Source organism: Oncorhynchus tshawytscha, linkage group LG19, assembly GCF_018296145.1.
Source record: "Oncorhynchus tshawytscha isolate Ot180627B linkage group LG19, Otsh_v2.0, whole genome shotgun sequence".
Classification (NCBI taxonomy): domain Eukaryota; kingdom Metazoa; phylum Chordata; class Actinopteri; order Salmoniformes; family Salmonidae; genus Oncorhynchus; species Oncorhynchus tshawytscha.
The window spans coordinates 39,966,232-39,980,706 of NC_056447.1; the positions used below are offsets into that span (position 1 = coordinate 39,966,232).

The 14,475-nt window shown below is 41.6% G+C and overlaps 1 protein-coding gene across 2 annotated transcripts in view; it reads right to left on the reverse strand.

Moving 5' to 3' along the window:
- Window positions 1-6,050: 6,050 nt before the first annotated feature.
- The window catches only part of LOC112218755 (tetraspanin-9), a 289,884-nt gene continuing 281,459 nt past the window's right edge, over window positions 6,051-14,475 (reverse strand). Inside the window, exons 6-7 of one of the 2 annotated variants that reach the window (XM_024379866.2) lie at window positions 12,281-12,364; window positions 6,051-8,253 (exon numbers count right to left, since the gene is read on the reverse strand). In XM_024379866.2, the coding sequence (XP_024235634.1) occupies window positions 8,182-8,253; window positions 12,281-12,364 (156 nt within the window). In that variant the 3' untranslated portion in view covers window positions 6,051-8,181. The remainder of the gene's footprint in view (window positions 8,254-12,280; window positions 12,365-14,475) is intronic. The other variant, XM_024379867.2, reaches the window with a different exon arrangement.

The following is a 14,475-nucleotide window of genomic DNA, read 5'->3' on the forward strand; positions in this document are numbered from 1 at the left end:
CCTTTGTCTGCATGTTTTATCGATTATTTATTTTAAAAAATACCTAAAGGTGTATTACAAAAGTAGTTTGATATGTTTTGGCAAAGATTACAGGTAACTTTTGAGATATTTTGTAGTCACGTTGCGCAAGTTGGAACCTGTGTTTTTCTGGATCAAACGCGCCAAATAAATGGACATTTTGGATATATAATCGACGGAAGTAATCGAACAAAAGGACCATTTGTGATGTTTATGGGACATATTGGAGTGCAAAAAAAGAGTGTCAATGGTAAGGCAAAAGTTTTAAGCACCTGTCAAATGTTTTTCTCTTTGTAAGGCATGATTTATTTTAGTTTTATTTAATGCGAGTGTAGCGAAATTTGTGCTTCTAGCACCTGCAGGGTTGAAATATGTCTTATTTTATGTCTTTGTTTACAGAGCAGGTGCAAGATACCCAGTATATACAGATAATAGTGGCATAGTTAAAGTGGCTTGATACATGTATTACATAAGGATGCAGTCGATGATATAGAGTACAAAACGTATGCATATGAGATTTTTAATCTGTAGCATTGTTTAAAGTGGCTAGTGATATATTTACATAATTTCCCATCAATTTTCACAGATAATAGCACCGAAAAAACATGTAGCTGGATTTTAATTTGGTATGTTACATGTGTGATTTCATGAAAGTTTGATTTTTAGAGTAATTTATTTGAATTTGACGCTCTGCATTTTCACTGGCTTTTGGCCAGTCCCACATATCCCATAAACTTTGGTGTTCAAGACTTACTAGAAAAACAAGCTCTACATTGAACAAATACAATACAGGCCAACTAACCTACAGATGTAGGATCTTAATTTGATCACCCTGTTGAGGGGGACTTTCCTGCAATGTAGAAAATGTAAAATGTTTAAAACATTTGAGGTTCAAAAACACTTCTGAAGTTTGTAATTTCCACATTGAAATGTCAGACTTGATTTAGCCTTTTGAGAAATGCATCAACCCCTACAGAAATGTAAATTAATTATAATTCACATAAAAATTCATATTTCCTGTTGCTGCAGGATTAGTTTCCTGCTGTAGCAAACTGGCTCAAATTAAGATCCTATATCTGTATAGGCTTAGCATCTACAGTACAACAAACTTGTAATTTTGGGCATGTACTGTAAAACTTTTCATGAAACTATTGTACTGCACATTTTGGATAATCAAAATTTCTCAGCACAATGATCAATTTTGTTTAGATTTTAACACAACCCCTGAGACTTCTGGCAAGTTTGGAGTATTAATTAAGGTTGCAAAATTCATGAACAACCATTGAAATGAGAAAGTATTTTTCACACACAACAAGTTTAATTTAGATATGGTTGATGTGAATGTCTAAATATTACAGTTGTGAATTATCCAAAGGGAGCGTCTGCCTGCTGTTTTTATCTGAATGACATCTCCCCATGTGTAATTCACAAGTTTTTGTGCATGAAGTTGCATTAGGAGAAATTCCATGCAGCCTTGATGGAACATAGGAATGTGAGATGGAATCTACACCTCTATTATGATGATAGAAACCCTCATTATTTTGTTGAATGCTTTTTTTTGTTGAATGCTTTTTAATTTTGAGCGTATAATGTCTATATAGCCTGCCATACACTTTCTCAGTCTGAACTTCTAACGTGAGTGGGGTGGTGTGGCTTCGTGACATTGATCACAAGATCGCAAGAGCAGCTGCTCACAGATTTGACAGCTACAACGCAGTTCCATCTCCATCACAGCTTATACATCTGCTGTGCTTCTGTCTGCTATCGCCAGATAATGCTTGATCTGATTGAATCTAGGCTTTATTAGAGTATAAAAGAAGATAGTTTTGGTCATAAAGTCAGTTTAGTCTAAAACAGTTTTGTGAGATGTGGTTATTTGGCAAACTTTCTTTTTTGTACTTTTATCCCCCATTTGTAGTTACAGTCTTGTCCCGTCACTGCAACTCCCGTACAGACTCAGGAGAGGTGAAGGTTGAGAGCCATGTGTCCACCAAAACACAGCCCTGCCAAGCCACACTGCCCACTTAACCCAGCCACACCAATGTGTTGGAGGAAACAATGTACAACTGACAACCAAAGTCAACATGCATGCGCCCGGCCCACCACAGGAGTCACTAGAGCCATCCCCTAACCCAGACAACACTGGGCCAACTGTGCACCGCCTCATGGGTCTCCCAGTCACAGCCAACTGTGACACAGCATGGGATTGAACCCAGGTCTGTAGTAACACCTTCAGCACTGCGATGCACTGCCATAGACCTCTGCGCCACTCAGGAGGCCAACATTTCTTAATTAACCAAATCTAAAACAAAGCTAAATCAACTAATTGATGTGATCGAGTCCTTCAGCATTATGGCTGAAGCCTGATAGAGAAAGAGTTTCTTACCTTGAGTGGTTCAAGATAGCCTTCCAGTGCAGGATGGAAGGAAGTTAGAGCACTGAGACTGAGGTGTGCTTTTTCAACCATTTGGTCAAAGAGATAGCTGAATGTGTAAGCTGAAAAACACTGGTAAAACAAGTGGAAAACATCCATTCTATGATCGACATTGAGGTGCTGGGATGCGAGGCCGAATTGCTGTGGATGCCAGGAATGGAGTGAAAACGTCAGGAGGACTACATGAGAAGACTACTATAGGGGTTTTCTAGTTTTTCTTTCTACTGATGAAGAAAAAATACAGTATTACCCTATGCTGGAAAATCAACAAAAAAAATCCCCATTCATCATTGATTCTAATCACTTTATTTCAATACATATTACTAATACAAAATAGTATGTACAAAGGCTAAACTAGGTATTTTTTGCATAGACGGAACAGTGAGGTTAAAGAAAGCCAGAATGGAATGGCACAGTAAACTCCAATAACTACCACACAGGAAGGACAGATGACTTCATGGGGTAAAGCTCAGTAAAAAAAATACTCGTACCCACATCAAGCAGTAAAAATACTAGATAAAATGGCCAATGTTATAGGATGCTCATCATCTGTAGAAAACAACTGTCATTTGAGTTTCTATTAAGATAGTTCATCACACTGTCTGCCGTACCGGTCCCTTAGGTTTAATTTAATTTAAAAGAGCACATTTTTTTGGGGGGGGTCGCTTGGTGTAGCCTAACCGCTGAAAACAGCTCACTCATTGGTTCACTGCTGTTTGAAAATCTTACAATATACCAAAATGTTCTGTTTTTTTAGATTCAAACATATACGGCATAGTTAACAGTGCCAACAAAAAAGCAACACATCAACAATGTCAGTCTTCAAACATGAAAGGCAAATGAGTGTACAGGGTATCATGGAATTTTGTGACACACTTTCCTTTATTTCAAAAATAGCAGGATTTAAAGAATGAAATGTAGTGCACCACCTTATATTCAGAGTGATTTTACATGTAGCAGAGAAACTCCACAGGACAAGGCTGACATGTAGCAGATAATACTGCCGTTTGCCACGACACTACATCAAACACACTATTCAAGAGCATACACTTCAGAACAGCTCAGATAGTCAGCTTTAGTGGTGGGGGATTAGAGAAGAGATCATAAAAATATGTCAAAGGTGGTAGATAGAAATGAGCTGCTTCCTTTCAAATTCCCTCATAGCCGACAAAACCCCAACAACCATTCTTCCCTTTCCGTCTCTAGTCTGTGGCAGTGTTTCCATGTGAAGAGAGTCCATACTTAATGCTCATTCCAAATCCATGCATGAAATGTATCTCTCACTACAAGCTGCAGTAGTGTAAAAACATGAATACAGTACTAACCTCAAAAAAACATATGAACATTTCATATACACTGCTCCTGAATGAAAATGTACAAATGCAAACAAACTATCAAAGGAATAAAATATGAATAAAAGAACAATTAATGGGTAGGATATTAGTTAACACCCATACAGCGGAGAAAATGATTTCCAAAAATATACAGTCAGAGAGAGCGTAGGTGTTAGTTGGTAAGATCCTGCTGTCATTTAGAATTTCATTTCATATCAAATGATGCCAATAGGTATTAGGTTCATGAGTTCCTTCCTACTGTAGAGGTGCAACTGCAACAGTTGATCATTTGTGAAATTAGATTATTTACACTCAGGACTAGCATAAGCTTAATGCAGTAAAAGGAATTATGTTGCTTAGTCAGTGTCATCTGAGATTTAACACATTCCACAGGGCAAGGTTGGGCAGGCATTTATAAAAGTGGTACAGGCATGGTTAAAGACATACCGCAGATAATAGAATAGCACTCTTAATTTAAAAGATCTTCGTATATCGTCCTACTCTGACTGCATGTTCCTCCCTCAAAACGGGACTTGGATAAATGCCTGTGGCAAAGTTAAGACAGGAAGGTGGTTTAGTTGCACCTTGAACAGGAAAGTTTCTTTTATCTTCAAATCTCCCGTCTAACTATCTTTTTATAATCCCGAGGATAAAATACTAATGATGTTATGTTCTCCGGATAACTGACAGTGAGCTTCAGACAAAACAAAGCCAAGTAGAACATAGTAAAACAGCATATTGTATAAAAGCAAGAGACAAGAACAATTTGTGTTAAAGTAACAGGCCTTCTTATACTGCACCCCTACAAACATGAACAAACAACAATTGTTAAAACACTGAGAAACCAATTGATGATGGGAGAATGTGAGAGAAGCAAAGACATGAATGAAGTCCCTCAGAAGAACAGAAACATTTCTGAATGGTTGAAAACTGACATTTCAAAGAGGGCAGTGGCAGTTACACGTTACATGAATGACAACGGAAAAGCAGTTTGTGATTTTGAGATGATTCTTGAACCACGTCTGACATATAAACAGTGTGAAGCTGGTTCGTCTTCGGGATTTTTAAATATATATCTATCTATCTTCATGCTGAAGAGGCTATTCTGCATTTCATTCAACATCAAACCATTCCACCCCAAATCAGTTCACACAATGTGGCAATGTCAGACTTTTACAATACAGTAATGATCCCAGATATGATCAGTGATGTCTATGATGTTAGATGCAGTATTACATCTGGGAGCAACATAGTGACAAATAAAACTCCCCTCACCACCACCCAATCTTACTCAAGGGAGAGGGTGCAAGGATTTACAAGGGAGGTACAAAGGATACACATGTAGGTCTACACTTTACAGCAAACAAGTTCTTAAGGGACCAAAAACAACTGTCACGTCACTACAAATGTCTATCCTGGCATGTACCTTGCAGAATTTGCTGGAGCGCTAAATTGTGATGACTGTTTGTGGATGCACCCAGGCTGAGGGGATGTGAAGCCTGTGCTTTACATCAGCAGCTGTCATGTTTTCCCTGTGGAGTATGACGGGGGCATCCGGTGAATCAGAGGTAAAGGTGAGCAACAACCAACTGAGCCTGTGACGCAGCTACACACAAACCAGCATCTGCTGCAATCTACCACTATGTAGGGTACGTACATCCCAATATGTTCAAATAAAGATGTCCTAATCAGCCTTAATTAATGTCCTTAGATGATCCTGCAGATGATCCTTGCTGCAGACAGAGAGTGTAAAAGCTAGGCAGCAGTGTCTCTGAGCTAGCTGTGTTTGGTTACATTAGCTCTACTTCCCCTTTATTCTTCATGTAGCAGCAATGCAGTGTCAGAGTTCTTACACTTCTTATCCCAAGCAGAATCCTAGCCCCTAACCCTCCTACATCTGTAAGATCACATTTATTAGGGCCTCCTGGGTGGCGCAGTGGTTAAGGGTGCTGTACTGCAGCGCCAGCTGTGCCACCAGAGACTCTCTGGGTTCGTGCCCAGGCTCTGTCGTGACCGGGAGGTCCGTGGGGCGACGCACAATTGGCCTAGCGTCGTTTGGCTGGTAGGGAAATCCTTGTCTCATCGCGCACCAGTGACTCCTGTGGCGTGGCGGGCCGGGCACAGTGCGCGCCAATCAAGGTTGCACGGTGTTTCCTCCGACACATTGGTGCGGCTGGCTTCCGGGTTGGATGGTGCTGTGTTAAGAAGCAGTGCGGCTAGGTTGGGTTGTGTATTGGAGGATGCATGACTTTTAACCTTCGTCTCTCCTGAGCCTGTACGGGAGTTGTAGCGATGAGACAAGATAGTAGCTACTAAACAATTGGATACCATGAAATTGGGGAGAAAAATGGGTAAAATTCAAAAAAATAAAAATATTACATTTTTTAGCTTTGCAACTTCTGGGCCCGATTATCTAACTTCTTTTCAAATTTCCCAAAGTACAGTAAACATTCAGCCAGTTCAGCCAACCTCCATGTTAATGATGAATCAGTTTATCGATTACTACAAGCAGACGGTTGGCAGTGAACACCTCTTAAAGTTCTCTCTTCTTCTGCACGATGACATGTTAAAGGAAAACTAGGTTGCATTCATTAGGGCAAGCATTGGAAAATGTGCGTTTCCAGGTAGTCCCACACTGTTTCGGTCTGTTTTAATGGAGCCTAATGGACATGATCCTGTTGGTAAAGCCCTCCTAAGTAGTTTAGAGTGTAGATATCCAAGTGGCCTGAACAGAACTACACTTATTGTTCAGGACTCCTGTGGTTGAGCCATACATTGACCTACGTTGTGGCGCCAGTAACAGGACGCGTTGCCGTATCTAAACCACTGCATCACCTTTTGATCCGATTCCCTCCCTCACCTTCCACCCCCTCTGTGACAGACTGAAGCAGGGGATGTGCTTTGAAAACTACAACAGCAGGAGCATCCAGACTAGAGGTGTAGATAGATACATCATCACTTAGTCTAGAAGGAATGTCAGTGGAAATGTGTACTGCGAAGAGTTTCTAACCCTTCTGCCGTTCTGACATGTAAAAAGAAAGAGAGAGAGAGGAAGAGGAGAGAGCGAGAGAGAAGGAGATGGAGAAAGAGAGGGATTTGTTTTTTAAAGAGTTCAGGTGTGCAAGAGGAGAAACAGCAGAGAAACTCTTCAGACGATCAATGCTGTAGTAGACGTTTGAAGGCAGCCATCCATCCAGCAGTTCTGTTCTCTCTCTCCTCTCAAATCTCACGCTGCCTCCACTGCAGTAGCAGCTCCATCAGTCTGATCTAATGCTGCAGTCACTAGTCTCAGCCCTCAGAGAGAGAGAGAGAGAGAGCACCAGATATGTGCCAGTCCTGACGGGCCCGTATTAAACACATTCATTTTGTAACCGTCTATTTATTTTATTTCAGAATGGAAGTACTGGTGGTTATAGACTATCTTAAGATGAATGCACTAATTGTAATTCACTCTGGATAAGTGTCTGCTAAATGACTAAACTTTGAAATGTAAATGTAGGTGGAAGTTGAAAAGAGAACAACACTGGTATGTTTCTTTGTGTGTTGCATGGTGAGATGGTTATCTGGGTGATTTGGTTGAAATGACTATTGATTTCAAGATTTGTAATTCTTCCTATCACAGAACATTCCTGACGTTCCAAGAACCTGTCTGAATCCAGAGCACCACGCACTAAGGACTCCTGGCATTATAACCTTGATCCTAACCCCTGACCTCTGGCCATCCACAGCCTCAGCCTCATCCATTTTACAGCTCTGACAAGAGATAAGACTTAGCATATCAAACACTCCATTCCATATGAGCATAAAGAACACATTTAGAAAAACAATCATGTTGTAATGGGGGAAAGAAACATTGTTGTCTGACTTTTTCAATAACAAAAAGTTCCAGGGAGTAGAAAACTAGCATGCTATGTTGGAGCCTTTCATCATTTACAAGGAAAAGTTAACATAAATAATCAACACGACAAAATCCATGAAAGCCAGGAGGGAACTACAATATCTGTTTTGTTGTCTTCTCTTTCTTTGCCTTGCAGGGGGATGTGAGTATTAGTAAAGCGTTTGTCGTTTCACAAAATTCGTACTTCCCACAAAACTGTTAGTACAAGCACCCCAAAAATAGAAATGTACTTCTGAAGAGGAGAGCGATAACCTAAGGGTTCCTTGCCAAAATATATTTGTCCTTTTATCTTCCAGTCCCATTTTTCTTTGGCAAATGAATGGTGGAGTGGACAGAGCAGAGGAGGAGGGTGACACAGCTGCAGTGTGTACAGGGTTTCTGGGAAGAATGGGGAGGCTTAGTGATGCAGTGGGTAAGGGGGGGATAGGGGGTCATCCAGAGTCTTTCCCATCAGGCAGCGTATGGGGCTCGTTTCACTGTGTGCCTTCTGTCACCCGCTAAGCGTCGTACTTCTTCCCCGTTCTATGGATTTGGTGGAACAGTGTCATGGAGAACGCCATGCCGAGGAGCTGCAGAGGAGAGGGAGAACACAGTGAATTTGAAGTCTAAATGGGTTTTATTATTGTTATTAACACAATGAATGGTACAGTACAGCCAGCTCTGAGTGATGTGTATACAGATGTAAGATCTTAATTTGAGCCAGTTTGCTACAGCAGGAAAAAATCTTGCAGCCACAGGAAATGCAAATTATTATTTGGATTATAATTAATGGATATTTTTGTCAGACATTAAGTATCTTGTATAAAAAAAAATATTGTCTGTGTCAAATCAAATTGTATTAGTCACATGCGCCGAATACAACAGCGAAATGCTTACTTACGAGCCCCTAACCAACAGTGCAGTTAAAAAAAATATGGATAAGAATAAGAGATAAAAGTAACAAGTAATTAAAGAGCAGCAGTAAAATAACAATAGCGAGACTATAAACAGGGGGGTACCAGTATAGAGTCAATGTGCAAGGGCACCAGTTAGTTTAGGTATTATGTACATGAAGGAAGAGTTATTAAAGTGACTATGTATTGATGACAACATAGAGTATCAGTGGTGTAAAGAGGGGGGGAGCAATGCAAATAGTCTGGGTAGGCATTTGGCTAGATGTTCAGGAGTCTTATGGCTCTTGGACCTAGACTTGGCGCTCAGGTACCGCTTGCTGTGCAGTAGCAGAGAGAACAGCCTATGACTAGCGTGGCTGGAGTCTTTCACAATTTTTAGGGTCTTCCTCTGACACTGCCTGGTATGGAGGTCCTGGATGGCAGGAAGCTTTACCCTTGTGATGTAATGGCCCGTTTGCACTACCCTCTGTAGTGCCTTCGGAGTCGGAGTCCGAGCAGTTGCCATACCAAGCAGCGATGCAACCAGTCAGGATGCTCTCGATGGTGCAGCTGTTCAGCCTTTTAAGGATCTGAGGACCCATGCCAAATTTTTTCAGTCTCCTGAGGGGGAATAGGTTTTGTTGTGCCCTCTTCACGACTGTCTTGGTGTGCTTGGACCATGTTGGGGTATCCTAGTGGTTAGAGTGTTTGACTGGTGACTGAAATGTTGCAAGGGCAAATCCCTGAGCTGATAAGGTAAAAATCTGTCATTCTGCCCCTGAAGGAGGCAGTTAACCCACTGTTCCTAGGCTGTCATTGAAAATAAGAATTTGTTCTTAACTGACTTGCCTAGTTAAATAAATAAAAATTTGTTTGTTGGTGATGTGGACACCAAGGAACTTGAAGCTTTCAACCTGCTCCACTGCAGCCCCGTCGATGAGAATGGGGGCGTGCTTGGTCCTGTAGTATTTTCAAATACACAGTCAAAAACAAGTACTTTTATTTGAGTATTTGAATCGTTAATTGTAAAAAATAAAAAAATTAAATACTTGACCAAATTGTATTTAAGAAGATTTTCAAATAATTCTTTAAAAATACTATTTTTAAATACCTGGGTAAATGCATGCAAGTGTATTTGAGTCAGTGTATTCACATTTTTTAATACTTCCCAAACTTCGGACGTTTGTGATATTTGAAATCGTATTTGAAACCTGGTCAGACTTTTGTAGCGGTTGATTTTTTGTAAGGTAAAATCAAGTCTGAAATTTCGAAGGGGAAATGACAAACTTCAGAAGCCTATTTAAACCTCAAATACTCTACAAGTTGCAGAAAGTTCTCCTGCAACAGGGTGATAAAATGAAGATCCTACATCTGTACTGTGCTACACTAGTGTTGTGTTACCTCTCTCCACACATAACAAACTTCCTCTGTATCTCACTGAAGGAATAACATGAGATAAGTGAGCGCATTATGTCAATTAGGCAAATTTTGATGCACCTGAAAAAAATTGTATTCTCTTTGAAGTTTTCCATTAAGAAATAGCCTGTGATACGCACGACTACTTTCACATCAAACAAAGTCGGAAGGCTGATCCTAAATTCTTTATCTGAAGCAGTAAGGACGGGAGTGAGTGGTACTCTTTATTATAGAACAGACCTGGGTTCAAATACTATTTAAAATCTTTTAAAAACCTTCAGCGTTTGCCTTAGCCTGCCTGGAGTGCCATATGGATGGGGTTTACAGTTTTGAGACTGAAACCAGGTCTGTTACAGAAGCAGACTGCACTTACTGCAGCCAGAAGTTACCTTGAGTGTGTAATCACAGTTATTATACCAGTCTCCAGAGCAAGGCTAAGCACACACCACAGATCACACCCCAAACCATACACTGTCACACACAGACCCACAACCTTGCTGTGTGTATGTACTGACATGTATGTGTAACCGATAGATGTACACACACACACTACATGTTCATGTTTTGAAATGTATGTCAATTGTATATCTGGTGTCGGACCCCTGGCATACAGGTGTACTGTACTGTCTCACTAATGGGCTGTGGGATGTTATCTAGGTGGTGGGGTCAGGTCAAAGGTCAAAGCCCTGCAGAGGAAAGGGGAAGGGTCTATTGTCCTTCTGCTGCTGCATGCTCAGCCTACTATATACTATGCTTTAGAGGAGATCCAGATCCCCATTCTCTCTCATTCTCTTTCCTGCTCTCTTTCTCTCCCTCCCTCTCAAACACCCTATGCAAATGTTAGGTGTGTTTGGGATTTGTGTGTGTGCAGACAGAAGCATACCATCCCTGTGGTACAGTCTAAAATCATGGTGACTACACTAGTCTACATGAAAGAGATTGGGCTCTGCTGCCTCTGAGACAGAGGGTTGGTGATAGCAGAGTGACAGAATGCTGGAGTTAGACAGGTAGGGAAGACAGGAAGGGTAGACAAGGAGACAGACAGGTAGGGAAGACAGGAAGGGTAGACAAGGAGACAGAAAGGTAGGGAAGACAGGATGGGTAGACAAGGAGACAGACAGGTAGGGAAGACAGGAAGGGTAGACAAGGAGCAGACAGGTAGGGCACACAGAGAATCACACAATAACAGAAGATAGTCAGACAAAAAGGAAAGTGAGTCAGACTTCTGAGTTGGGTACTTTAGGTTAGTCAGAGAGACAGACCACAAGGACAGAGAGACAGGCATGTACTTTAGGTTAGTCAGAGAGACAGACCACAAGGACAGAGAGACAGACAGGTACTTTAGGTTAGTCAGAGAGACAGACAGGTACTTTAGGTTAGTCAGAGAGACAGACCACAAGGACAGAGAGACAGACAGGTACTTTAGGTTAGTCAGAGACACAGACCACAAGGACAGAGAGACAGACAGGTACTTTAGGTTAGTCAGAGACACAGACCACAAGGACAGAGAGACAGACAGGTACTTTAGGTTAGTCAGAGACACAGACCACAAGGACAGAGAGACAGACAGGTACTTTAGGTTAGTCAGAGGGACAGACAGGTACTTTAGGTTAGTCAGAGAGACAGACCACAAGGACAGAGAGACAGACAGGTATTTTAGGTTAGTCAGAGGGACAGACAGGTACTTTAGGTTAGTCAGAGAGACAGACCACAAGGACAGAGAGAGAAACAGGTACTTTAGGTTAGCAACAGAGACAGACAGGTACTTTAGGTTAGTCAGAGAGACAGACCACTAGGACAGACAGAGCGAGAGACAGGTACTTTAGGTTAGTAAGATTGCACACCAGAAGGACAGCGAGACAGAGATGTACTTTAGGGTAGACAGAGAGACAGACCACTAGGACAGACAGAGCGAGAGACAGGTACTTTAGGTTAGTAAGATTGCACACCAGAAGGACAGCGAGACAGAGATGTACTTTAGGGTAGACAGAGAGTAAGACAAGAAGGACACACATGAGGAACATAGAGATGCAGCAGCATGCTGAGATCTCTTTATCAGGTCTCATATCACTTCCAAGTGTCTGGCTCTGGATCCAGCTCCAGTGTTCAGCACAGCGCCAGGGGGATTTCATTCCCTCAGACAGGACCAGGGTGCACCAGACACCATCTTCAATATTTCAGTATGGCAGAATGTGTGTGTGCTACTACACTCACGGAGCATGGACCTTATTACGGGGCTGTCTCTCACAGGCAGGGTGAGAGAGGAGTCACTCACACACACATGCTCCATGGAGAGCTTGCTGCTTACCTGCACTACCAAGATGCACATGCCAATGGTTCCCATGAGATGCTTATTGTCATCGAGCCACTCCTCCACCTTCTCATAGCAGCCCTAGGGGACAGAAGGATAACAATAGAAGAGTGAGTGGACACTAGCACCTGACAGAGAGAGAGTGAGAAAGAAGAGAAATAGAAGAGAGAAGGATACAGGGCGATGGAGAAGATATAGAGGAATAGTGATAGTTGATGGAGATGAATAATGGTCTGCCGAAATTGTCAAGCAATTTAACACGGTACATTTTGAATGTGGGAGACATTAAATATTTCAGACAAACAAGGGTATTCAGAAAAGAACACAGACGCAGTTAAATCACTGTAGGTATCATCTCTGGTTCATGCATACGGCGAGTTCATTCGCAGGTCACAATTACTATCTCCATCTGGCGGGGGGAGTTTGTTACAGTTTCAGCTGTTACAGTGTGTCCTGTCTATACTGAAACATACATGACTATCTGGTCATCCCCGCTGGGCAGGATTACATGGCAAATATTAGAACTGAAGTCCCTGATGTTTTATATTGTAAATGCTCAGGACCGGCATGTTGTCCGGTCCTCTAGCAGTCTCTATAGGCGTACCACAGGGTTCAATTCTCAGGCCGACTCTTTTCTCTGTGTATATCATTGATGTTGCTCTTGCTGCAGGCGATTCCCTGATCCACCTCTACGCAGACCACACCATTCTGTATACTTCTGGCCCTTCCTTGGACACTGTGCTATCTAACCTCCAAACGAGCTTCAATGCCATACAACACTCCTTCCATGGCCTCCAACTGCTCTTAAACGCTAGTAAAACCAAATGCATGCTTTTCAACCGTTCGCTGCCTGCACCCGCCCGCCCGACTAGCATCACCACCCTGGATGGTTCCGACCTAGAATATGTGGACATCTTTAAGTACCTAGGTGTCTGGCTAGACTGCAAACTCTCCTTCCAGACTCATATCAAACATCTCCAATCCAAAATCAAATCTAGAGTCGGCTTTCTATTTCGCAACAAAGCCTCCTTCACTCATGCCGCAAAACTTACCCTAGTAAAACTGACTATCCTACCGATCCTCGACTTCGGCGATGTCATCTACAAAATAGCTTCCAATACTCTACTCAGCAAACTGGATGCAGTTTATCACAGTGCCATCCGTTTTGTTACTAAAGCACCTTATACCAACCACTGCGACCTGTATGCTCTAGTCGGCTGGCCCTCGCTACATATTCGTCACCAGACCCACTGGCTCTAGATCATCTACAAGTCTATGCTAGGTAAAGCTCCGCCTTATCTCAGTTCACTGGTCACGATGGCAACACCCACCCGTAGCACGCGCTCCAGCAGGTGTATCTCACTGATTATCCCTAAAGCCAAAACCTCATTTAGCCACCTTTCCTTCCAGTTCTCTGCTGCCTGCGACTGGAACGAATTGCAAAAATCACTGAAGTTGGAGACTTTTATCTCCCTCACCAACTTTAAACATCTGCTATCTGAGCAGCTAACCGATTGCTGCAGCTCTACATCGGTATATAGCCCACCCAATTTACCTACCTCATCCCCATACTCTTTTTATTTTATTTACTTTTCTACTCTTTTGCACACCAGTATCTCTACCTGCACATGACCATCTGATCATTTATCACTCCAGTGTTAATCTGCTAAATTGTAATTATTCGCCTACCTCCTCATGCCTTTTGCACACAATGTATATAGACTCTTTTTAAAAATGTTCTACTGTGTTATTGACTTGTTTATTGTTTACTCCATGTGTAACTCTGTGTTGTCTGTTCACACTGCTATGCTTTATCTTGGCCAGGTCGCAGTTGCAAATGAGAACTTGTTCTTAACTAGCCTACCTGGTTAAATAAAGGTGAAAAAAAATATTTCAAACTGCTTTACGCATAATGAAAGCAAAAGTTTACATGGTGACCAAAAATGCAGACCATTTAAAATCTTAATGATATTCAAAACAATTTAATCCTTATCTTAACACACTTGCAAATGAACTAGTTTAGTAATATAATAATAACAATAATAATAGTATACATAATAATATAATAACATATGTTATTTAGCTTTTATCCATTTAAAAAATATAGATTTTTTTTTTCTGAGCAGAAAAGTGCTCTTTGTTTTCCCAGGCTTGTGACATTGGCAAATACATTGGATTGCACATTACCTACA